General features: G+C 34.2%; 1 protein-coding gene across 12 annotated transcripts in view; it reads right to left on the bottom strand.

Annotated features, from left to right (window-relative positions):
* The window catches only part of LOC114325175 (protein daughterless), a 551,617-nt gene that overhangs the window by 383,192 nt on the left and 140,730 nt on the right, over positions 1–27,695 (bottom strand). For all 12 annotated transcript variants that reach the window (XM_028273157.2, XM_028273154.2, XM_028273153.2 and 9 more), the window contains exon 3: positions 18,371–18,598. In XM_028273157.2, the coding sequence (XP_028128958.1) occupies positions 18,371–18,598 (228 nt within the window). The remainder of the gene's footprint in view (positions 1–18,370; positions 18,599–27,695) is intronic.

Consider the following 27,695-nt stretch of genomic DNA (forward strand, 5'->3'; position numbering starts at 1 on the left):
TTAATAATATTATATTTTTTTTTTATATTTTTAACAACAAATTTTGCTTAGAATTTGTCCCTCTCTCGATTTGTGGGGTTATTTTTAATAAAGTAATTTTCAACCCCGAGAAGGGGTGACATATACCCAAGGCTAAAACCGCAAGTTGTTATTGTCAATTCGTAAAAATGAATGGAGATTTACCGAAATCGAAGGTCATAGTTGATTTTTACCTTCAGTGACTGCACTATAGAAAGAAAATGGCAATTCAATAATTGAGATGCGTATATTTTGCGAGCTCATTAATTATTATTAAACGATATGTAGTCGCCAAATAATTAATTTAAATTATTTTAAGTACAACTCTCTCTTAGGCCGGGAATATGGGATGGTTTTCTTTCGAAGGGGTTGTAGCTCTATAATCGAAAGTTGCGTGATTTAAGAGTTTATTCTTAGAATATAAGCTATACGAATTAAACTACTATTAACTTTTTTGTAAAAACTTACAGTTTTTCAGTGATTTACCAAAAACCGCTTCAAAACATGCATTTTTTTCACGAATAATTAAAATCTTTGATCTTTAATAACTTAAAAAGTATTGACTTATTTTAATAACTTTATAATATAAATTTTGCTTTTAATTTGTTCTTTTATTGATTTGTGCAGTTATTTTTTATAAAATAATTTTCACCCCCGAGAAGGGGTGGTATCCACCCTCAGGGTAAAGGCGCAAGGTGGTACCATATCACTTTGTTTCTTGACGTATCCTATAACCACTGACCAATTTTCGTGAAAATCGATGAAGGTTCACCGAAATTGAAGGTAATCGTTGATTTTCACCTTCAGTGACTGCACTATACAAAATAAATTGCAATTTACTGATCTAAATGCGCGTAATTTGGAAGCTTATAAATTATTAAATGATATGTAGTCGCCAAATAATTAATTTAATGCATGTTAAGTACAACTTTCTCTTAAGCCGGGAAGATAGGGTGGTTTTCTTGCGAAGGGGTTGTAGCTCAATAATCGAAATGCACGTGATTTAATGGTTTATTCTTAGAGTATATAAGCTATAGGAATTATATCCGCAATACGATATATTTTAAGTTTTCTCAGTATTTTTCTCTTAAGTTAAATCAATTAAAGGGTTGTTTGGGGGTGAAGGGGATGAGCTCAAAAATCGAAACTATATAATTTCAAGAGCTCATAAATAGCTCGTAATTCTGCCGCAAAAACCGATTCAATATTCCTATTTTTAAGTAGACTCAGCCCCCCCCCCTAAAGTATTAAATTCCTGCTCAGTGGAACGAGCTCAAAATTTTTAGTTTGCGGAATATGCAAGCTCATAAATAGCTCATAAATTAGGGCTATTTGTTTTTTGATTTTTGCAAGTGGGGAGGGGCAGCTCAACACGGGTGAAAGCAGTTATACTTCTATTATTATGATTTTAACGAAATAAATATATGTACTTTAAACAGTTTATTTATATTTTATTTAAATATTAAACTAATTTTAATACAGTGGACATTACGAAATGTCGCTTATAACGAGGTACATTAGGTGTCCCATGAAATTCCTATTTAACTTTATCCCTCTATAACAAGGCATATTTGGTTATAACGAGGAAAAATGAAATCGAAGAATACGTGTCTTTACCTGTTTTTAGCGCAGTAATCGCTATAAACGAATACCCCAACTGTCTGTACATAGAAATGCCCAACATATGTGTTATTATCGAGGCCAGTGCTGTAATAAACTCGGCCGCCTGTAATAAACTTCTGCCTGTTTATCGACCGATATTGAATATTAGTAGGAAATTTACAAGTTATGATGGCGAAGTCTCATTGTTCACGATTCAGGTTGACCATCGACACCTAATAAACTACGTAAGAGGTATTTCAATATTATTGTTGTCTGATATAACGAGATCCGCTTATAACGAGGTAATTAGTCCGCCATTTGACTTCTCGTTATAGAGGGAGTCTACCGTACTTACTACTTTCCAAAAATTTTTATTAAAACGATACCAAAAATAAAAAAACAAAAATCAAAAATACATTGAAAAATGACACAAAGAAATGATTTCGGAACAATTGTTAGAGGAAAAGGAAGAAACAGGGAGTTTGGGACTTCGAATAAATAAAGAGAAAACAAAATACATGCTAGTAACCAAAAATCCAAGACCAAGAATTGGGCAGAGCATAATTATTAATAACCACAACTTCGAAGTAGTAAAAGTGTTTAAATATCTAGTGGCGGTAATCACAGATGACAACCATATATAAAAAGAGGTCTCAGCAAGGATAGCTGCGTGGAATAGAGCATTATACGTCATAATATCATCATTATTAATATCTCAGCTGCTAAAAACAATTTAAATTAAGACTGTACATACCAATTATTCACCCAATTATTACATATGGGAGTGAAACATGGACTCTACAACAGCGGGAAATAAATAAGCTGCTGGTGTGTAAAAGAAAAGTTCTCAGAATGATATTTGGCCCTTAAGGGATTGACAGGGTGGAGAAGGCGGCGCAAAACTGAGTTGGTGACTGTATGGAAGGTACCGAAAATATCGTCACGACATAGATGTATCCAGAAATAGTAAAGACTGCTTGTAGAATTATTTGCATATTTGAAACAACGATGTGAACCATTCTATTCTACTTTAAAATTCGTGAAATCCAAATAGTGAGAGAAAAATTTAATACCTTTTTTCTACAACCGTGTTAAAAATGCAATTTTTAGCACTCCATACGAGCGTTAAAAATGCTACTTTAAGGCACTAGTGCTTTAAAAATTTTTTAAGGCACTGCAGTTCGTATTGACCGTATATGCAATTTTGATGTTATGTCAAAAAAATATAAAATTGGAATGTCAGTCAAGTTCAAGTAAAAGTTTTTGTAGATATTGTCCTGTAATTACGTTTGTAGAAAAAATATTGTAATGCCTGTTAAAAAGTACATTTTAAAGGCACTCATGTGAATTGCAGAACTCGCTTTCGCTCATTCTGCAAACTTTCGCATGCGTGCCTTAAACGTGTACTTTTAACACTTATATCATAAATAACTATTATACACTTTTTAAATAATTGTTTAATTGCGGCTCGCGAACAATTTCAAATTTTGAAAAATGGCTCGGACTATCAAGTAACTTGGCCACCCCTGACATATCATAACAATTTTCAACATTTAAAGTGTTTTTACCCAAAACATTTTGATGGCAATGAACAAAGAAAAAGGCATTTTATGCAACTCATGAGACAAATAAGTAGAGCCGAATATAGACAACGAAATGATTTGTATTTCTACAGCAAATTAATATTATTATTTCTCATACAATGCACGTACGTACATGCATACAACCATTTATCAAACGACATACTAGTTATGTAAACACGAGTCGTCCGTATTCTCTTGTTTAGGCTACTATTTTCGGCATAAGTATAAACTGTTTATAATAAAATTTTAAGTAACTAGTTAAAACAGAAGTCAGTGATCTCTGTCTCTTTAATAGCACTCTAATATAGTTTGTCAGTTTTAACAACTTAATGAAACTTACTCAATTGTGACATTTCTTTAAGATACCATCATTTTTCGAAATTTTGAAATGACAATATAAGAACAGCAATATACAGGGTGTTTCATTAATGATTGGAAATGTGTGATAACTCTAGATTCCTGATCTCAAAATATTAAGGTTTATTACAAATCACTTAAACCGAAAATACTTCCTAAGTGAGCTAGAGCTCCCTTGCTAGAGTGCCTGCCTAAATATTAAAATCTTGTCATAGCTATCCTTAGGGGAGACGGGGACACGCATCTCTGTGATTTTTTTTAAGTATGATCCAGTAATAAGTTAGTTAAGTATGATCCGAAGAAACAAACGAGAATCAACGGCTCTTCTCAGAGCCTACATTGACAATGATGACCATAAACATTGAGGGTATTACTTGTAATAAACAAGAAATTTTGTCTGAACTGTGTACAACCCACAAGTGTGATATATTATGTATACAAGAGACTCACCGTGACATATCAGCACATAGACCTAGCGTTGAGGGAATGCAGCTTATCATTGAACATACAAGTGCACAACACGGAAGCGCCATCTTCGCAAGGAGAGATATTGATGTAACATCAGCTGAAAAAACATGCTACAACGACATTGAAATTCTGACCGTCGAAATAGGAGCCTGCACAGTGACATCTGTGTATAAACCACCCTGGAGAGACTTTGTTTTCTCCCCGCCAAAAAATTTCGCTTCTCAAAAAATCAGATTTATCCTCGGGGATTTTAATAGTCATAATGTTCATTCGGGCTACGCTTCAACTGATAAAAATGGAGATCTTGTGGAATCGTGGGCTGAACAAAACAACCTGGCATTGCTGCATGACCCAAAACTGCCCTATTCGTTCCAGAGCAAAGTGTGGAAGAAAGGTTACAACCCTGATCTCACCTTCATCAGCATGTCTTTAGAGGACCGTTGCGTTAGAAAGGTATATAAGCCTATACCAAAGAAACAACATAGGCCCGTGGGAATAACCGTATATGGCGCTATAAAAGCTCCCAAAATCACTTTCAAACGAAAGTTTAATTTCAAAAAAGCGAACTGGGAAAAATATACTGATGAATTGGAAACACAAGTGAAAAACATAGTCCCGATCCCCAAAAACTATGATGCGTTCATCAAACTTGTAAAACGAACCTTTACCCAGAGGATGTCAACAACATTACATATCTGGTCTGAATGACGAAGCAAAAGACATTATGACAAAGTACACCGAAGAATATAGTAAAGACCCATTCAGCGAAGTTACGGCAGAGATAGGGGAGAGACTGCAGCAAATAGTAAGCACCTCCAGACAAGAACGGTGGAGCGAGACATTAAGTAAAATGGATATGACGCACAGTAGTAAGCAGGCTTGGAATATGATCAGAAAACTTAATGGTGATCCTACAGAGATGAAAGAGCCATGTGCAATAACGCCAAATCAGATAGCCCACCAACTGCTTCTGAATGGCAAAGCAAACCATCGTTGCAAAACGCCAAAGATCATAAGAACTCAAGACCAGGAAACAACTCTCTTGCGAAACCCATTTACCATCGAAGAGCTCAAAAATGGTATTGACTGTATGAAAAATGGAAAATCACCTGGGGTGGACGAAATCATAACAGAGCAGATAAAACACTTCGGGGAAAAAGCGAGACAATGGGTGCTCGATCTATTTAACATCTGTCGCTCTACCTACCAGATTCCAAAACTGTGGCGTAAATCAAAAGTAGTAGCCCTTCTGAAACCCGGGAAAGACCCTGAACTACCGGGTAGCTACCGTCCGATATCTCTGCTATGTCATTTGTATAAATTGTATGAACGCCTCATTTTGAACCGCATCCAGGAAAAATTAGATGCAAAACTAATCCCACAACAAGCAGGCTTCAGACCAGGTAAATCATGCACAGGCCAAGTGCTGAACCTAACAGATACCTAAAGAGATAGTGGGAGTAGCCTTGATAGACCTCACAGCGGCCTATGATACTATAAACCACAGAACCTTGCTAACTAAGATCTATAACACTGTGCTTGACCTGGTAAATATCATGACCTGGTAAATATCATTAGATCACTATTGTGTAATAGACGCTTCTACGTTGTGCTAAATGGAAAGAAGAGCAGATGGAGAACCCAAAAAAATGGCCTACCTCAAGGAAGCGTTCTGGCGCCGTCCCTATTTAACATCTACACCAACGACCAACCAATGCACCCTCAGACTGAGAGTTTTGTTTACGCTGACGACCTTGGTATCGCCATAAAGGGGAAAACACTCACACAAGTGGAGTCGACAATGGAAGAGGCTTTAAACATGATGTCAACTTACTACAAACAAAACTCATTAAAACCAAACCCTACAAAAACCCAAGTATGTGCATTTCATCTCAACAACCATCTGGCGCATGTAAAACTGAATGTTTCTTGGGAAGGACAACGCTTGGAACATACTGATAGGCCCAAATATCTTGGAGTGATATTAGACCGGTCACTAACGTATAAATTCCACTGTCAGAGCACAAGACAAAAGGTCTCTACGAGAAACAACCTTCTCCGGAAACGTGTAGGGAGCAAGTGGGGTGCAAACCCTCAGGTCTTAAAGTCAACAGCTGAGGCCTTATGTTTCTCAACAGGGGAATATGCTTGTCCCGTTTGGGGTAGATCTAGACACGCCCAACAAGTCACCACGGCGTTAAACGAAACATGTAGAATAATGACCGGTTGCATGAAGCCTACCCCTCTACCCTACTGTACCGGGCAGCTGGATTCGCATCACCAGACGAGCGTAGATGCGCCTCACAATATGTGGAGAAGTTCAGGCAAACTTTCGATGAAAGGCACCAATTATACGGGTTTGACGAACCGCCAGGAACTAGCCGACTTAAATCAAGGAAAAGGTTTATGAGAAATGTCAGCGTCGAACCACCCTAACTGTTCCCCCTACATCCAGAACGACCTAATGGAATGAACCTGGACTGGATAACCTGGCGGACACTCAACCGCATACGCACAGGTGTTGCCCCTGTAAAACAGAACCTCATTAAATGGGGCATCAAGACAGATAACGACGCACTTTGTGAATGTGGGGAAATACAGAACGTGGAGCACCTGAGAGTATGCAGACTTTGCCCATCACAGTGCACCCTCGATGATTTATGGCTCGCAAATACAAAGGGTGTAGACGTGGCCCAATATTGGGCAGAAAAACTGTAGTCGGATCCAGACACGAAAAAGTAAAGTAAGTTTAAGTATGACAGAATTATTTTATTTTTAAATTGAATAAACATATTCAGTACAATTCATAGAATATTAAAAAAAATCAAGGAAATATATTGAAAAATAAGCCAGCAGTGGCAAATTTTTAAAGACATCACTGGATTACTTTAAACAAAAATTCAAAAAGATTTTATTAGCTTATGAGTTTCTCGAGGTAACGCTGTCGAGTTTTGTTAGTTTTGTCGATTTTTGACTTTTTGATATCACTCAGAAGTCGAAACAATGAATTCTTTTGCGCAAAAGGGATGAAAATCAACATATTTATTATTGCTAAACAAAACTAACCATAAAACCAAAAATATTTCGAAACGTTACCTCAAGAAATGTCTAAAGGAAATATATACAAAACTCAAGGTGTAAAGTATTTTTTGAGTTATAATGTCTACCGCCTTTGAAAAAAGCAGTGTCAGACTTTTTCAATTTTTTAACGATTGTGTGAGATTTTTGTATAATCTGAAAGTTTTTTTTGACAGAAACAGTTTTTTTCGAATAATGCTTCGAGTTGGATTTTTTTTTTATTTTTTTGTTTTTTTTGGTTGATTTTTTTATATTTTTAATATTAGTCACTCTTAACAAAAACGTTTCTTAAATTTTTTTATATTTTTTTAATTTTTACTTTTTAGTCTTACACTTTTCAAACATTAAAATATATCGTCATGTTTAAAAAAATATGTATATGATAGACACTTTTTGCATTTATTTCAACATTTGATACATACACTGTACATTTTCTGTAATTTCTACATACATTTCTTAAATCAAAATCATTATTTACACGTATTACAGTCTTTCCACCTCTTCTAATGCTTTACTATTGCACGGTGTAGACCCTGTTAATTTCCACTCCATCCATTAAGGGTTCGTAACAAACTTTGAATTAATACGTAAAAACGAATTCTAATGTTAATTGTAGCACGAAACGTCTCTACCGGTGGTTTTTCTAAGACTACGTTAAAATTAAAAACACGAATTTTTTGAATTTGTGTTTTGGTTGAAGTTTTGTTTCGCATCGTATTGAAATTTGACACGAATAAGCGCCGATGTTAATATAAACAAAGATATGAGCGTTCATAATCGCCGCCGCTTAGGATGTTTATAAACATGATGTACAAACATGAAAAGTAGTCGAAATCGGGAAAAAATTTGAAATTTTATTGTTTATTTATGAAGCATAACGTGTAAAGTTTCTACATTGTATCAAACAAGAGAATTTAAGCATTTTCCATTAAATCGTTTTTTGTATTTTAACAATTAATAAACATAAAAAATTTTTATTAGCCATTCGTGTATTGTTCCCGCGAATGTATATGTCTACAAATTTTCATTCATTTGCATTGAAGAAAAGGCAGTCAAACAAGGCAGCAAAATGATGAGTTCTGATGTCCACCGCAAAATCCGTTGTTTTTTGATGGGTCTTTAAAAAATTTGCCGCTGTTGGCCTTTTTTTCAATATTTTTCCTTGATTTTTTTCTTAAATCTTCTACGAATTGTACTGAATATGCTTATTTAATTTAATTCTACCATACTTAAAAAAAAATCACAAAAATGTGCTTGATTAGATTAGATTTCAAACCCTACTCCCCCCTTAATGATAGCTACTACAAGATTTTGATAGGCAACCCATGCAAGTAAAATTTGTCAACGTATGAAATTTAATAAAAAAAAATAATGTGTGTGTACTTTGTACGCACGTAAGAAGTTATACTTCTATTATATGATTTAAACTTAAACGAAATTAATATACTTTTTATTTATATTTTGTTTAAATATTAAACTAATTTATACTTACTACTTCTCAAACATTTTTATTAGAACAGTGCCAAAAATTAAAATAATAACAGAATAAAACACACACAAACACATTAAACAAGCCACAAATGATGTCTGAACATTAATTGTCGAAAATTTTTTTAACTAAATACGTATTTTCTGAAAATACAATTATATAATAAATATACTTACAATCATAAAATGTATTAAAAAAAACAAAAAAGAAAGTTTCTATTGGGACTCGAACCAGCGCTGATAAGAGCGGTTGGTATTGGAATTCATTCACCTTCTCCGCTTAGCCACGGACACTATGTGTCATTATTTACGAAGATCGACTAACTAAACGGATTAAACTTGTGATATTTTGAAAATTGATCAAATTATTTTAATTTTGAATTGAAATGATTTAGAATTGAAAAAATACAACAAAACATAGAGTAAAAAACAATATATTAGGTAAATATTGATAGAAATTTTGATGGTAATCAAGTTATATAAATAAAAGTATTACATACTATGTATTTTGGCAGATCAAATAGGTAGGTTTATACCCATGATACATTAACAATTATTACGTACCTGTTGCTTTTAAAAACTATTTAAAAGTCACTACAATATTATAAACTTTTTTGTTTCTGTCCTCACAACAATAAAACTAATATATTATACATTTGTTTACCTTTACCTTTACCTCCAAACCACAGCTACCATATCGGATAATTTTTGACATGTCATTTGAACATTCAATCAGAACAAAGTTATAATGCGCATGCGCCGGGCTGATAGGTTTTAACATATAAAAAAATCACCCTCTATCGCCGGTAAAGAAGTATAACTTCAAAAATTTTTCATCCGGAAAGCAGATGGGTGAAGATCGACCTAAATTTGTATCTCGTACTATAAGTAATGTTGTTAATTGTTCTGTCATTGCTGCTCCACAATATTTCAGTAATTCGTTTGGTATTCCGTCTTTACCTGCAGCTTTTCTTTTCTTCAGCTTTTCAAGTGTTTGACGAACTTCTTGTGTTTTATTCATACAACAATGCATTTTCATCAATATCGGTCGGATCTATACCAACTATTAATAATTTCGCTAATGAAGTAATTAGCTTAGCCGACCGTTCACAAAGTTGCGGAGGAAGTTTTTCTTTTCGATTCACGTAATTGGCGCTATTATTTTTGTAAAATATTCATAGTTTGATAATTACTTTATAATAGTTCGCGTTTGTTGTTTTTGCATGAAGCGGAAGTTGATTATATTGTGTATTAGTTTTACTCATATTCTATAATATACACCCCAAGTTTAAAGCCTCCCTACCCTACCATACTTTGTAAATCACAAAACTTAAAAATGTATAATTTTTTTGGTATGTTAACTAATGCACCTTTTTGTAGTTTTTATAACGTTTCAATAAAATACTGGTGCTATTTTTAGGTCTGGATCCCGCGTATGAAAAAAAAAAGAATGTGTGTGTACTTTGTACGCGCGTAAGAAGTTATACTTCTATTATATGATTATATGATTATAAACGAAATTAATATACTTTTTATTTATATTTTATTTAAATATTAAACTAATTTATACTTACTACTTCTCAAACATTTTTATTAAAACAGTGCCAAAAATTAAAATAATAAAAGAATAAAACACACACAAACACATTAAAAATGCCACAAATGATTTCTGAACATTAATTGTCGGAATTTTTTTTTAACTAAATACGTATTTTCTGAAAATAAAATTATATAATAAATATACTTACAATCATAAAATGTATAAAAAAAAATAAAAAAATAAAAGTTTCTATTGGGATTCGAACCAACTTACCAGCGCGGCTGGTATTGGCGTTGTATTGGGGTTCACTCGCATTAAACGCTTCGCCACGGAGACAGTGTGTCATTATGTGCGAAGATCGACTAACTAAACGGATTAAACTTTTGACATTTTTGAATTATGTAAATCAAATTATTTTGATTTTGAATTGAAATGGTTTAGAATTGAAAAAATACAACAAAACATAGAGTAAGAAAACAATATATTAGGTGAATATTGATAGAAAGTTTGATGGTAATCAAATTATGTAAATAAAAGTATTACATACTATGTATTTTGGTAGGTTCAAATTTGATACATTGACCTATGATACATTTACAATTATACGTACCTGTTGCTTTAAAAACTATTTAAAAATCACTACAATTATAAACTTTTTTGTTTCTGTCCTCACAACAATAAAACTAATATATTATACATTTGTTTACCTTCATATTGAACAATTATATATTATTGACAGATCATTTCAACACCCAATTAGCGCCCGTATAACGACTAATAAATTTCGCAATCACTTGCATCGTGCAAAGTGGCTATGTTCAAATATCATAACAAAATTTGATCAACTATTTTTAAAACACTTACCAGTGTAAGATTCTTTAGCTTTGAATAAGCGAGATCGTAGATCGGTTGATTGTTGTTATCCACAGTTCTCTACGCCTTCGAGCTAATAGGTTTTTTATCAGTTATTTATTTATTTAGCGTATGGCTCAATACATGGAATAAATACAATAATAATTGTAAAAAAAACGTACATAATTCAAAAATACAAACATAAGCTTATATAAAAACGAACATAGACAAAATACAGATAAAATATAAGATAATACAAACAGATAAGGTTATATCTTTAAGTCGAGTTGAGCTATCCATTCAAGGCCTGCAGGCATAGTTTTGAAAAAGTCTTTTGGGTCTCCTCGGTACGCCCTCAATTCACATGTCTCCACTATGTGTTGGATGGTTTGATCTGGAGCACTACAGTCGCAGCTGGAGGTAGGCTGTTTTCCCCATTTATGTAGGTTGTGTGCGCATACTGCATGTCCCGTTCTAATTCGGTTTAGGCTCTTCCATATGTTTCGTGGCTAGTCGAAGCCATCAGGCTTTTGGACTGGGTCAATAAGGTTGGATACTTCAGGTGAGGCTTCCTCAGTCCACAGCGTGCGCCATCTGGAGGTAACATTGAAAGCATCTGCCGTTAGCTGTTGGGCTGTTCTTATGGGTGGTTTTCTGGATGTGAGTCGGTTTTTATCAGTAATTTTGCGGCACTCATACTAGTCACAGTTTGATGGGCTTTCACATTGGCATGCAACAATCATCTCTTCTATGTTAATAAGTCCAAAAATATAATATGAAAACTATTTAAAAAGGCAGTATAACCATTAACTAACTTTTTGTTTGTTGTTTCTCTTCCTACAAATTTTAAAACGCAACAACCATACATAACCAAACCACAGTCCCACAGCTGTGCCACAGCTGCCATATTGGATAATTTTTGTCATGTCATTTGAACATCCAATCAGAACAAAGTTGTAATGCGACTGCGCCGGGATCAAAGGTTTTAATCCTATTAAAATTCACCCTCATATCGCGCGTAAAGAAGTATAACTTCAAACAATTGATTAATAGCAAGCTGAAAATTTGTTAATAGCTTAAGGGTGTCTAGTCGGACAAACTTTGATATATGGGAACCAGGCCCGGATGTTCCTAAAAACGAGTTTTCGTCTGCCGAGCGCATGACGTCACTCACAGAGTAATCGCTGGCGAGATATAAGGAAACCAATATAAATAACGTCAAACTTCTCTTATTTTATTCAAATTACAAAAGGTAAAAATCTGAAATTTACACAGAAGTTACTATGTATGTAAATACAACTTTTTGTCCAAGAAATTTTAAAATAATTACCCACAAATTAAAATTAAAAAAGGTATTTAAAAGACCAAATAAATTTGTACCTATAAGTAACTTAAAAACTAAACAAGTACATAATTACAAAATATGTTCGAGCATTATTTTAAATATTTAGTTAGGTTTGAATAGAGAACATGAAATAAATAAGTGCTGTTTTCGAATTAACGTTTGTATAAATAAAAGTTTTATTCCTACACTTATTACTAAACTTAGGCAAGTATGCTAATAAAAACGTATGAAATATGCGCATATACAGTAGTTTAAATAAAATATGCATGTTGTTTTCACCCAATTTTGAAAAAATGTGAAAACGTTGAATTATTTACGTATGTCTGTCCGTACGTCCGTCCGTACGTCCGTAGACACAATTCTTCCGTCATTATACCAGGTAGAATGACAAGTGAGGTGTCGAATGAAAGCTTATATTATAAGGATGGTACTAAAGGTGAGAAATTTGACCTAGGACTTCCGGTTTTCGAGTTGCAACCGGAAGTACTGTTTTAAAGTCACCGGAATAGTACAAGCGATATATTATTCGATCCGCTTTAGCAAGACGAGTACAAATATATACTTCCGTTTTCATGACTGTCTGTCCGTCCATCCGTGAATATAACTCCTCCGTTACTAATACAGATAGAATGACAAATGAGATGTCGAATGAAAGCTTATAACCCAAGGATGGTGTTAAAGATAAGACATTTGACATCGGACTTCCGGTTTTAGAGTTGCAACCGGAAGTACCTACCGTTTTAAAGCGATATATTATTTGACGTGCCTTAGCAAAATGAGAATAAATGTAGAGACACTTTTGGTTACTATATCTATAATTTTCGGTTAAAAAGTTCTAACCGGAAGTGCCATATAATATAATCGCAGAAATAGTACCTGTGACATATCAATCAAATCGTATTGAAGAGTCGAGCTTGAATCTTTGAAAATTAAAATTTAAAAGAAAATTAGGTGTTGAAAATTCTGGGAAAATTCTTGTAACCTGAACGAGGTTACGAGACGGTTACTACAGTTTCCCAGAATTTTCAACACTTAGGTAATTTTCTTTTAACTTTTAATTTTCGCGATTTCCGGAATGGAAATCGAAACTCAAACGGTAGTATTTAAGAAATGTAATTTTCGTTACACCAACAATTGTGGCTCAATCCCATATACACATTATTAAGAGCTTTTTATTGTTTTCTAGGCCAAAATTTTTTTCCATTTTCTTTTGGTAGGTAATTTCCATTTTCTCTGGAGGGTAATTGATCTATTTAGTTCTTTTATGCGAATGAACATTCTTGTTCTAAAGAACAAGCGTTTTGCCTTTTCGGGGCATTGAATATCTACACTTTGCAACAAAAGACTTTTTATGAAATGTTCACCACATACTAATCCATCTTTATTATGTGCAGCAAAAAATACCCTGTTGAGACTCTCAATGGCATTCATGAATGCAGAAGATGGTTTTGACAAACCACCCTCGCTCAAATGATCTATCCACGTAAATGATGCACTCGACGAACTTTGCAATGATAAGTCGTTCTTAAATTTAGGGCAAATGAATCCTGCCAGATCATTTAACTCCATTCTGTATCTTTTACAGTTAGAGCTCCATTTCCCGCCCCCTATGATTTCCCGGAAATCGGGAAATTTAAAAATGAAGAGAAGAAATTGGTTTTTAATTATTTTTCACTCTCTTTTTTATTTTTCTATTTTATCTTCATTATTTTTCAATGCAATTAGTATTAAAACGTATAAATTTGATTAAATATTGAACATATTTAGAAACAGGAAAATTATAAATTTGTGTTTAATCTGAATTTTCGTTGTTTTTATTATTGAAATAAGTTTTAGGAAAACATAAATTGTTCAGTGTTTGATCTTTCCAGCTGATTCCTTTTTTGTACAGAAATTTGCTGAAATTATAAACACACGTTCGCTTTCTGTTGATGAAGGTCAGAAAGGTCTGATGTTTTTTAGTGCAGTGAGTAATTTTGTAAATGTCCGGTCAGCTGATTTGAATTGTCGTACAACGTGACCTCTTTTTTAATGACCGTTTATAATTTTTCATCGCATTCTTCATAAACATAAATTTAATTAAAAATTAATATTTACGATATAATCCTGGACCCTTCAAAATGAATCAGATCTTTTGCATAAACAATAGAATGTTTAGGCTTTAAAAATGTAACTAAAAAATGAAATATTTTAAGTGGAATTTGTTTCAAGCTTCGGTCATATGTCGTATAATCCGTGTATAATATTAATATACGACATAATATGACGGAAGCTCACAACAAATAAGAAGTGTGGAAAAGTCCTATTTAAAACGAAATATTTAAAAAAAACCTCAAAAAATACAATTAAACGAATTTATAAGCGAAAACGTATGTTAAACTATATGTGTACTGCAAGCTAACTTTTTAAAACAACTCTGTGAGTGACGTATTTCGCGCCAAGGAGGATCCGCCCACAAATGTGTACCATCCTATCTCTGGTTGAGTGTATCGTGTATGGGAACACTGGAACAGGGGAAGTTTTAATTGTGGAACAGGTTAAAAATTTGGAACGGTCAGACCACGAAAACAGCACATGTATTTTGTCCGACAGAACAGACTTAAACTCTTCGAAAGAGATTAAACTCTCATGCAAAAATCAGACTGCTATTTATCACCAAATGGGCGTTTTAATGAGTGGAACATGTAGAATATGTCAAATGACAGGAATTATGACAGGTGATAAATAGCAGTCTGATTTTTACATGATAGTTGCGGCGCCAAGAATGGCCAGTGACAAAAATAATACGAAATAAAATACGAACAGTTGAATTGGAGTTTATGAGAAGGTGTCTACAAATTACAAGGTAGGATAGAATAATAACAGAGGAAATATGAAATAGAATAGAAGTAGAATGCTCAATTACAAAAAAAGTTGTGGTAGTAAAAGTAGAGCCCTGAAATGGTACGGGCATGTACAAAGAATGCCGGAGCACAGGCGGCTGAAAATATTACTGGACTGGGACCCGCGGGGAGGAAGACCTGCTGTGAGATGGAAAACTCACATAGGAAATGCTATGATAGATAGAGACCTCAGAGATGGCGACTGGGAGAATAGAGTGCTATGGAAGAAAAACGGCAAACTTATAATGGGAAAAAGCCAAGAAGAAGAAAGTAATTCAGCGAACTAGTACGGCTTAATATAAATAATAAATTGAATAAAATTGTTCTTGGAAAAATAATCATTTTTATTAAAATTATAATTATTCGTAACAAACAAACAATAATATTGAGTTATATTCGCGGTCGACGGACAGACAGCCTAGGTCGAATTTCTCACCTTTAGTACCATCCTTGGATTATAAGTTTTCTTTTGACACCTCATTTGTCATTCTACCTGGTATAATGACGGAGGAGTTGAGTTCACGGACAGACAGGCAGACGGACGGACGGACAGACGGACGTGGACAATTCAACGTTTTCACATTTTTTCAAACTTGGTGAGAACAATATTAATTCGTACTCGATTTTATTCGTAAGTGTATCTTTTCTTTTAATTTTTGGAGAAAACCTCATCCTTTTATTTATTATTTTTTATGCCGGATTTACACTCAGCTATTGCCACTGCTGCTGCCGCTGACGGAAATATTGCCCGAAATACGATATCGATGCGAGTGAGGTGTTTACATCAGTTCCTCGCCAATATCTTCACAACTCATTACCGAATGACTCATAAGAAAGGAATGTGATGACAGCATCGTCTTGCTCCCTTACTCACTTGCCGCTTTGCCGGCGGCAAGTGAGAGAGAGTAGTTGAATGTGAATACCCACTCGTCCTCGCGCTGCCTCCCTTTGACTTCCGCCACAGAAAACCGACTCTTTGGGTATGTAGGTGCAATGGCAATAGCATGATGAGCAGCAGCGCCAGTGAGCTATTTACACATTCACGCTGCCCACTTCCCTGTCCCATTCCCTGTCGAACCTTGTTCTCTGGTCGAACAGTGCTGAGTATAAATCCGGTATTATATTATTTAATTATACAAGAATATATTGATTTATAGCATGTATCAATATCTTCATTCGATGTATCATATTAGATATGATCCAATACATAGATGTATAATTTTTTTTGCCATCCCTGTTGGGACGTGATTTGGGAATTCCCCGCATGTAAAAGTCCTTACATCTTCGCTAAATTACTTTCGACTCGGCTAAATTGGTTTAGACTTGGCCGTACTAGTTTATCCTGAAGTGTTAGTCTTTATTATATCAGGATAAACTAGTTTGGCCTGAAATGTGTGTATTTATATCAGGATAAACTAATTTGGCCTAGGACAAACTAGTTTACCCTACGCGCGATAGGACAAACTAGTTTGGCCTAGGCCATACTAGTTTATCCTAACGCGCTTAGAACAAACTAGTTTGGCCTAAGCCAAACTAGTTTGTCCTGAAATCGGGTTTGGCCGGTAACATATCCATTACAAAAACACTTGACAAATTTGACATGTACTCAGAGGTCATTATTATAATGTAAAAATAAAATATTTTGTAAATTATTTCCCAGCAGCCGACTTCTTCGCTCGGAAATTAATTATCCAGGTTTTGAGAATAGTCGTCTTCTAATCATAACATAACATTCCTGTGTTGCGACCCCTACAGTAATATGGAATATCGTATACAAACTTTTTAAAAAAGTGTCACCTTAGCTAATAGAAAATATACTTAAGAAGTATATAAGTATGTAATTAATTTTTTATTATTAGTTTTCTAGGAATCCAAACACCAGAAATCTTATCGGTATACATATATTACAGTAAGACTATCTAATACCTAGATAATATAGGTATTGTTTACGCTGACTGTGCTATGAGGTCACTCGGCTAAACAAAATTTGCCGAAACAGCGCGGCTATTATTTAAAAGTATCATAAGATAATAATACGAGACAAAAGTACAGATAATGCCGGATATCGTGTAAACAAAATACCGAAATATTATTTTAACGATATACACTTCTCCAAGAAATCAACGCACCACCTTAAAAACGGGTCATTTTTAATGTCTGAAATTTCCTAAACCTTTTGTCCGATTTAAGTGATTTATTTTAATATGTTGTCTTATTCTTTATAAATATGTATTGCTGTAATAATATTGTTGCTATTAGACAGGTCAATTATTATCATTGTGTACTGGGTGTACCAATCAAACTGTGGCTTTTCTCACTCTGGGCAAAAAAGTAATGAGTTTGCTTCATAAACGTTTACTTTATAAATGCTTCGTTTCCCAAACAGGGGGTGTTGAAATTTTTCTTACAAACTGACGATTTATTTATTGATCTAAAACCGGTTGATATATGCAAATGAAATTTGGTGGGTTTTAAGAGGTAGTTTTAACATTAGTTAGTTAGAACATAGGCAGGTATCACTTAGATCGTGGGTTCAAACCCCACCCGGTGTCGGTTTAGATTTATCAATTTGGCTAGTATTTACTATGGCTATGATAATCAAGCTTAAAATGTACCTCCCTGTTACGTTACTCTATCATATGCAATAGGCTAATGGGCAACTCCGAGACTTGCAAGACTCCTGCTGCAAGACCAAGACCAAGACCAGGTGTACTGGCCAAGACCAAGACTGTCTAAGTCTCATCTTGGTCTTGCATTTGGGCAACCCTACTTCAAAGGCGGCATTAGAGTGAGATCAAGTAAAATAGGGGGGAAACAGGTAAATCACGGCGTCGACGTTGGCAAACCGCTCTTATATGAACAAGGACTTAAATGCTAAAAGAAATACTTCTCGGATATTCATAAAACAATAAACCTAAGAATTATTTACATCAGAACAAGTAAATCGAACATTTCGAAAACCCTAGAATCGGAAGATCCTTTTTTAGAATACAACAAAAATTTGTACACAGACAAGTAATAAATCATCTCCGAAGCGTCTAAAAAGGTTTGTTTACAACATTCGAATTATAATAAATAGGCCGCAATCTTCGGTGGCCTATGAGCGTCTAATAGCGTCACATTATTTTTTATGTGTGTTATATTAGAAGGTACTTACCACTCCCCATTGACTGTCCAAGGTAGTCGCCGTACCAGTCGGTTCCTCCTTGGCCGTCCTCAGGCCGGTGACGGATACGATTTTCGCTTTGGCCGGCGATAACCGGCTACCGGGTCGCGTGTTAAAAGGGAAATACGGACTGTCGGCCGTAAAGGGTTCGGCGGGTGCTTGCGTCGGGCTGGCACCCGGCCCTGTGTACACTGGCCCGGCGGGGTTTAACGCGTAAGCCTGAAACGAAAAAAAAATGGTCAATCAATGTTGAAAAAACAATTGTAGAGGAAGGTAGAAAACATGATACATGCTATAGTTCACAACATGTGTTCAATCACAAATTAAACCCTCAATTTGTAATCACATATTAATCTTAACGTACAATATACCTACATAATCATCATCAATGGTGCTACGGCCCTATAAAAGAGCCACGACCTTCCCAAGTCTATTACGTCAGTCAGTTCTATCCATTGGATTCTTCTAGGAGGGTTGTTCTGCTGTGATCTTGCTAGATGTCTTGCCCATCTTAGTATTCCTATTTTTATAAGAGATACTACGTCTTTACCATCAAATATATGTTTATATCTGTGGTATATCTCCTCCTCTAAACACCATTTTCACGGATGCCACCGAATGACCGAATATTCCTATCAGGATCCTTAGTTCAAATATAAGCAGAAGGTTTTCATCTGCGTTGGAGATGGTCCATATCTTCGATCCACATGTCAACACTGGTTGTGTAAGGCTCTTGTATATGGTTATTTTTGTTTTTTGGTTTCTGTTTCTGCTTCTCATGTGTCTACTCAGTCCAAAATAGCATTTGATTGCTAGGATTATCCTTCACTTGATTTCTTGTGTAATGACGTTCTCCTTATTGATCAGGCACCCTAATTATGTGAATTTGTCCACCACTTCAAAGGTAGAGCTTTCAACCGTGAATTGGTGACCGATGTTTCTTGCTCTATTGTTGGGTGTTGATGCGATCATCTTAATTTTCTCCTCATTTACTTGCTGGCCCATATTTTTTGAGGCCATTTGAGAAGGTAGTATACATTTCTTCTAGCTTGCGTGTTGTGCGGGCAACTAGGTCCACATAATTTGCAAATGCCAAAATTTGGGATTACTTATTAATAATATTTCGAAAATAAAAGACAATTTAGGTTTCCCTTCGATTCAGAGGCGATACACCACAATCTCTAGAATACTGTTGCTGTCTTACGACGTCCTCAGTGGAGCTGCGTGCACACCTCTGAATCAAAACGAAACAAAACTGTCTATTTAAGTGGAATTTCAAAAATAGTTTAAAACCCACTTTTAGGACGCTGTAGCAACATCTCTTAATGAAAAGAGAAAAGTCCCAGATACTATATTTATTAAAATAATAATAAATAATTATTTAAATCTGAAACCTTTCTTATTGGAACCCCTTTTTGGTAGCATCTTAATCTCTGACTTTTATAATTTATAAGACAAGAGACGCCGAATAAAGAAAGCGAAAAGGACTCTACAATATGCAGTCACATTCCGCTTTCATTCGTCTAGGAAAAAAGGTCCGAAAGTTCCTAATACTCAAAATTTAGGTATTGATTAGTATCGTTCAGGTTTCTAATCCAAGTTGTAGTATATGTTCACTTTCATCATTTAAATATGAATTTTACTTCCATTTTAGTGACCTACAACTTCATTTTGAATTAGTCCATGTGGTGAGCTGAAAAAATTTCTACGGTTTCAGTTTCTTTGCGGATTCCTATTCAAAAATGTCCCCTTTAAACAAATCTGAAGGGTGCCGGGCGGAATTTTTGGGCAGAAATTGTTTAAACAATTTTTTAAACAAATACAAATAATCACCTTTTTTTGACCCAAAAAAATTTTTTTTTATGTTTTTTGGGTCATTCTAAAAAAGAAAGGTATGTTATGATTTTTCATTAAAATTGATAGTTTTCGAGTTATAGGCGATTTAAAATCTGAAAAATGCGAAAATACGAATCAAGGCTTAAAAATTATCCACGCCAGAATACACTCTAAACTGGAGCTGGATATTAGTGACACTCAATATGGATTCCGCAATGGTATGGGTAGGCAGAGAGGCATTATTCTCCTTCAACGTGCTGACACAGAAATGTTTGGATGTTAACCATCCTCTTTACGTCTGTTTTATAGACTACAACAAAGCGTTTGATAAAGTAAAACATGATCGACTCATGGAAATCCTAAAAAATAAAAACCTAGATGAAAGAGATTTAAGACTAATAACATACCTCTATTACAATCAGCGAGCAATAGTAAGAATTGAAAAAGAAACATCTGAAGAAATGGAAATAAAGAGAGGAGTCAGGCAAGGCTGCATACTATCCCTCTATTATTTAACGCTTATTCTGAAGAGGTAATGCGAGAAACTCTGGAAGATGAAACAGTCGGCATAAGAGTAAATGGAGTCTTAGTTAACAACATCAGATATGCAGATGATACAGTAATAATAGCCGATAGTTTACAAGACCTGCAAAGACTCATGAGTAAAATAGTAAGGTGTAGTAGGGAGTACGGACTCTCTCTCAATATCAAAAAGACGAAGTTTATGAAAATTAGTAAAAACAACCATAATACTAACGAGATATTGATAGTAGAGGGCCAGCAGATCGAAAGAGTAAAAAAGTACACTTACCTAGGAACACTTATAACAGAAAATAATGACTACACTGCAGAAATAAAAGTCAGAATCGAAAAAGCACGTTCTAATTTTATAAAAATGAAAAATTTCCTATGTAGCAAAACATTAGCTCTTAAAGTACGCCTAACAAAATGTTACGTCTACAGTGTTCTATACTATGGAGTGGAATCATGGACGTTAAATCTAGAGATAATGAGACGACTTAACGCCTTTGAAATGTGGACATATAGAAGAATTATGAGGGTTTCCTGGGTAGATAGAGTTACAAACAATGAAGTACTGAGAAGAATAGGTAAAGGGAAGGAAGTTGAACTTACAATTAAAGAAAAGAAGCTACAGTATCTCGAACATGTGATGCGGGGCGAGAAGTATGGCATCCTATGACTCATAATGCAGGGAAAGATAGATGGCAGAAGAAGCATCGGAAGAAGGCGAATTTCATGGTTGAAGAACCTGAGAGAATGGTTTGGATGCAGCTCAAAACAACTATTTAGAGCTACTGCCTCAAAAATTAAAATAGCTATGATGATTGCCAATCTCCGTAGCGGAGATGGCACCTGAAGAAGAAGGCTTAAAAACTCATATTTAAGTTAGTATTTTTGAGGTTGTCAAGTACTTAAATTGTAGTTTAACAATTATTTTCAAGATTCTGCAGACTGATCAGGTCTACCTTCAATTCACCGTTGGCGTTGTTATTTAATTGTTAATTATGCGTGCCCATCCAATTTTTTTGCCGGTGCGGCCCGCACTATTTCCAAAAATCTCCTATTTGCCTCCGAAAAATATATTTTTTAGATTCTTTGGGACATTCTACATAAAATTTTCCAAGGTTTCCTGTTATTTTTCTCAAAAGTTAATCGTTTTAAAGTTATAAGCGATTTAAAATCCGAAAATGTGTATTTTCGCATTTTTCGAATTTTAATTCTCTTATAACTTTAAAACTATTAACTTTTTTGAAAAATAACAAAAAACATGTTTTATTTAGAATATCCCAAAGAATCTAAAAGATATATTTTTAGGAGGAAAATAGGAGATTTTTGAAATAGAGGGCGCGGCACCGGCAAAAAAATCGGATGGACACGCATAATTAACAATTAAAAAACGGTGGTCTAAAAAGGTTAGACCCGATAGCTCTTCATAATCTTGAAAATGAATATTTAAACTACAATTTAGGTATTGTCGAAGCGAAGATCGGTGGAATATGCGCATTTTATCAATGAAATTCACTATTTTTAAGATATTCCAGAAGCCGCTACAGATAAAATGTTTTAACGACCTATTAATCATTTATAATTACTCAACGGATATTAGTACAGTTAAAATAATTAAGACGATAACCGGACAACGTTGAGTTAATGAGTAAAATTTAGTTTTTTTTACTTTAATGACAAAAAAAGCAAGCCCATTAGCAGAACCCAATTAAAAATTATTTTGCACATCATATTTGAAACATTATTTGGTTGAAAAATCTCATTTTTGTGGGCAAAAAAAATATATTAATTTGTTTGGACTAAATTACAGTTGTGCTTATCTTAAAAAGGATATGTTACTATCAACATTCGCACAGTGTTGCCAAACTGAATTTTGTTATTTTGGGTGTAAATTTTTTCCACGGATCTCCGAGGGTACAATACTTGGCAACCTCAAAAATATTTACTAATTTATATATGAGTTTTTAAGCCTTGAAAATGCGTATTTTCGCATTAAATCACATATAACTCGAAAACTATAAATTTTTGAGAAAAATTACAAGATACCTTTCTTGTTTAGAATGACCCAAAAAACCAAGAAAAATATTTTTGGGTCAAAAAATGTGATCTTCTGTATTTGCTTAAAAAAATTGTTTAAACAATTTCTGCCCAAAAATTCCGCCCGGTACCATTCAGATTTGTTTAAAGGGAACATTTTTGAATAGCAATACAGAGAAACCGAATTTTCAGACGAGAGCGGTCTCACCACATGGACTAGATTAGATTAGATTATGTGAGGTCATTAAGGCTATGGAGCCTCTCAGCACTTTGACCTATGGAGATCTTTTGTGCATACCACATGGACTAAAAATGAACATCATTTTACATTTTCTGCAGAAGAGCTGTGGATGTTTTTGAAATAAAACAGCACGCTTATGGATTATATGGTAATAATACTAGAAGGTATAAATTTTTTATCACTCAATTATATATAAAAATAAAGTATATGTAACTCATAATTCCTTAATTTTAATTTGTGGCAATATACATACATAAGTACACGAAAACAGCTGAAATGGTAAAAACTTGAAACCAGAAACACCCCTATCGATGCTAATGCTACAAGAATTTATTTAATTACATTCTCATATATCCTCCAGCTAATTAAATGCAAATGCGGTAATTAGACCGCAATTCTTATCGCTATACATCAAAGAATTAACAAGTTAATTTATTCGGCTAAATACCAACAATACTACGGAGACGAATCAAATAATGAATCGAACGAAACTAGAATGTTCATAAATCCCATTTAGATAAGGCGAAAACGGCGGGTTCGTTAGAAAAAACATTCCCATGAGATTTTTTTGCATAATCATATTCGTGAGACATCCCAGAATAAGGTTCAAGAAGTCGACCATGTGAAAAGTGGTCCAAATTTTTTTTAACAATTTTTTTTTAATCAAATTGCAAACATCAGTACTTTTGGCCCGGACATTTTTTTTAGGTTTTTTGGACCATTATGTACAAAAAAGGTCTCTTTTAATTTTTCTCTAAAGTTGATCTTTTCGAGTTATAAGCAATTCAACATTAAAAAAAAACGAAAAATGGCGATTTTCAAGGCTTAATAACTAGGTTAAAAGTTATTATTATGAAAGTCAGAAAGTGACTAAATCAAAGTTTAAAGTCCCCCTACAAGATCCTGAAGAAATGTTTGTCATTATTTTATTACTAAACTGTTATTTTTAAGTAATAATAATGAGCGCCATGCACGTATTAGGCGGCTGTCAATGGTGAATGCGAGGGAGATGCCATTCCGGCAGTCAATGGTGCATCTTACTCGCACTCACATTTACAGCCGCGTCAATACGATCTTACCGCTCAATATTAATAATTAAAAATAACAGCTTAGTAACAAATTAATGATGCACATTTCTTCAGGATCATGTAGAGCCTTTAAACTTTGATCTACTCACTTTCTACTTTCATAATAATAATTTTTAACCGAGTTATTAAGTCTTAAAAATAGCCATTCTCGCGTTTTTCAAATTTGAAATTGCTTGTATTATAACTCGAAAACGATTAACTTTAGAGAAAAATTACAATAGACCTTTTTTGTCTAGAATAATCCAAAAAACCTAAAACAAATTTGTCCGGGCCAAATAGAGTGATTTTTGCTATTTGATTAAAAAAAATTTTTTAAAAAAAATTTGGACCACTTTTTGCGTGGGCGACTTCCTGAACCTTATTCTGAAGTGTCTCACGAATGTGATTATGCAAAAAAATCTCATGGGAATATTTTTTTCTACGGTTTCCCGCACGGCGTGCGTTAAAGTAGATTTTCCCGCACGACGTGCGGGAAAGTAAAATACCTTGTAATATGGCATTATAATATATTATAATACATGCAATAAACTAATATTTAGATATTACTTACTAATTTATTTCAAATTTATCTTCTTTTAGTTTCATGGCCTCCACCTCTTAGGTACTTGGCAACTTATTGTGTTCATGTTTTAATGAAATTAGCGCGATTATTTCATTCATAGGAGATTCTGACCAATAGAAAGCTACAGAAATCTGAATTAAATCGATAATTTTTTGATAATCTCCCGTCGTTAAGTATATTACGTCAGATGCCCTTCGTTGCTACGAAAAAATACATTCAGTGACATTAATGACAATTAATGTTTTAAAAATTATAAAAGTGATGACTTTCAATCGTCAAATATTTATAAAAACTGTGTGTTTAATGGTACTTACATAAATAAATTACAATAAAATTTTGGTTTTGAACAGTTTTATTCATTAAATAATCGCAACAAATTGCACTCGACCTCTGAAATTAATATAGAATTTTTGCTCTCGTGACACTTTGACATAATTTCACTCGCCTTCGGCTCGTGAAATTAAAACTGTCAAAGTGTCACTCGGGAAAAATTCAATAATTTCAGAGCTCTTGAGCAATTACTACTGATAATTCGATGAAATAAAATTATTTTGAAATAATATTTAAAAGTCAGATCAGTAGACAATTACAATGGTTTTGAATCGTCGTCATGGAAACCAATATCGTCGTCGTGGTAACCCATTATATTGAAAGTTTGGTTTTGACAATCTTGTCAAAGAATTTGTGTATTTTCACTTCTAAATAAAAATTGATATAACTCTATTTTTTGTGGCTTTTTTCCAAACGTACGGCTCTAGAAAAAATATTGTTCCTAACTAATGCGGAAAGTGTCTTCCCCGCACTCGACTGCTTGCCCGAACTCCGCTATCGCGTCGTTCGGGTCAACGGCGGTCTCGTGCGTGAAAGTATCACTTTCCGCACTAGTTAGGAAAATAACTATTCCAACGAACTTGATTTCGCCTTGTCTAATTTTAGATTCTATGATTAGTTTGGCCTATGTAAGATCTTGGGAATTTCGTGAACTCCGTGTTATTCATTTTAAGTGCAAAAAGCCTCATACTCAACGTATTTCAAATAAATTTAAATCGACACGTTTCCATGTCGGTTTCTAAAGTATATTTCACGAATTTGAGACTGTTTTGGATTATCGCTAGACACTCGACTGCCAATGGTCCACTCTACTGTACAGAGTAAGAAGTACAAAAGTTAATTGCTCGAGTAATGAAAAGATGAAACAAGTAATTCCTAAATTTAATTAAAAGGAATTATTTCTTTTTCCAGAGTATTAATAAGAAGTTATTTACAGTACATCCTTTTGGTATCATTCATGTGCACTGCACATTTTACGCGAAAATGTTTGTTTGTCTAGCAGTTTTACCTTTTTTGCTCAACATCAGAGAAGTTCCATGTTAACAAGGTAGTCCTGTCGCCAAGGGGGTACAACGGCCTCCTTTATTCAGATAGACTTACCCAAGTTTTTTTATGTTTTTTGACCCGTAGAAACTTATAAAAGAATCTACGACTTGGTCTGGAATAAACTGGTGTCTGATCGGCCTATGGAGAAGCGGCACGGCAAGGGCTTGCGGCTTGGTGATACTCCTCCATAGATCCCTACCGAAGGGCGTTAACGCCTAATAACGGTGTATATACAGGGTGTAACAAAAACGCAGGTCATAAATTAAATCACATATTCTGGGACCAAAAATAGTTTGATTGAACCTAACTTACCTTAGTACAAATGTACACATAAAAAAGTTACAGCCCTTTGAAGTTATAAAATGAAAATCGATTTTTTTCAATATATCGAAACCTATTAGAGATTATTTATCAAGAATGACATGTGGCATTCTTATGGCAGGAATATCTTAAAAAAATTATAGTGAAATTTGTGCATCCCATAAAAATTTTTATGGGGATTTTGTTCCCTTAAACCCCCCAAACTTTTGTGTACGTTCCAATTAAATTATTATTATAATAATAAAGGCAGTTTTTGTTTTTATTCGATTCAGAGTTCGACCACCATCTCCATATAGCTATTTCAGAATCCCATGCATCTTCAGTGAAGCTATGCAGTCACAACTCTGAAGCGAATATTAACAACCCTGCCTATTTAAGGGAAACCATCGCGATACAATGATTCCACCTTTTGGGACGCAACCTAGCGACATCTCTCGCAAAACGAGGAAAACAACGAAAAGCCATAGATTCAAAGTTTACTACTTTTTAAACAATTAGAATAATTGAAATAAAAATATAATAAACAATATTTTAAATCCAAGACTTCTCGTTAATAAACTGCTTTCTGGCTGCATCCTGTATCTCTGGCTTTTACAATATATAAGCACAAGAGACGACGAACATAGGAGAAAGCAAATAGGACACTTTGGCCACGCATTTACCTTCTCTCCGTCAAGGAAAAGGACCGAAAGACAGTTTCTAAATACTCAATTCTGAGTAAAGATGAAAATAATAAAGGCAGTTTTTGTTTTTATTCGATTCAGAGTTGAACCACCATCTCCATATAGCTATTTCAGCATCCCATGCATCTTCAGTGAAGCTATGCAGTCACAACTCCGAAGCGAATATTAACAACCCTGTCTATTTAAGAGAAACCATCGCGATACAATGATTCCACCTTTTGAGACGCAATCTAGCGACATCTCTCGCAAAACGAGGAAAACAACGAAAAGCCCTAGATACAAAGTTTACTACTTTTTAAACAATTAGAATAATTGAAATAAAAATATAATAAACAATATTTTAAATCCAAGACTTTTCGTTAATAAAAGTCTTTCTTCGACTCTTCGTTTAAATAAATTATTATTGTAGTACCATCAGTTAAACACATTGTTTTTAAAACTTTTTTGCCTCTTAGTACTTTTCCGATAAGCCAGTGTTTATCCACCACATATTTGTATATGGTTAAGTACGATTAGAGAGACCTGTTAATATCTGAAAATTTATTTATAATTTACATTTTTAGGTATATTTTGAAACGTATTAAAAAAGAAGCCGCACCTCGATAAAAGGTCGCTTATCTAAAAAATACTAGGGCAAAAAAGT

The sequence above is a fragment of the Diabrotica virgifera genome, chromosome 9 (assembly GCF_917563875.1).
Source record: "Diabrotica virgifera virgifera chromosome 9, PGI_DIABVI_V3a".
NCBI lineage: Eukaryota > Metazoa > Arthropoda > Insecta > Coleoptera > Chrysomelidae > Diabrotica > Diabrotica virgifera.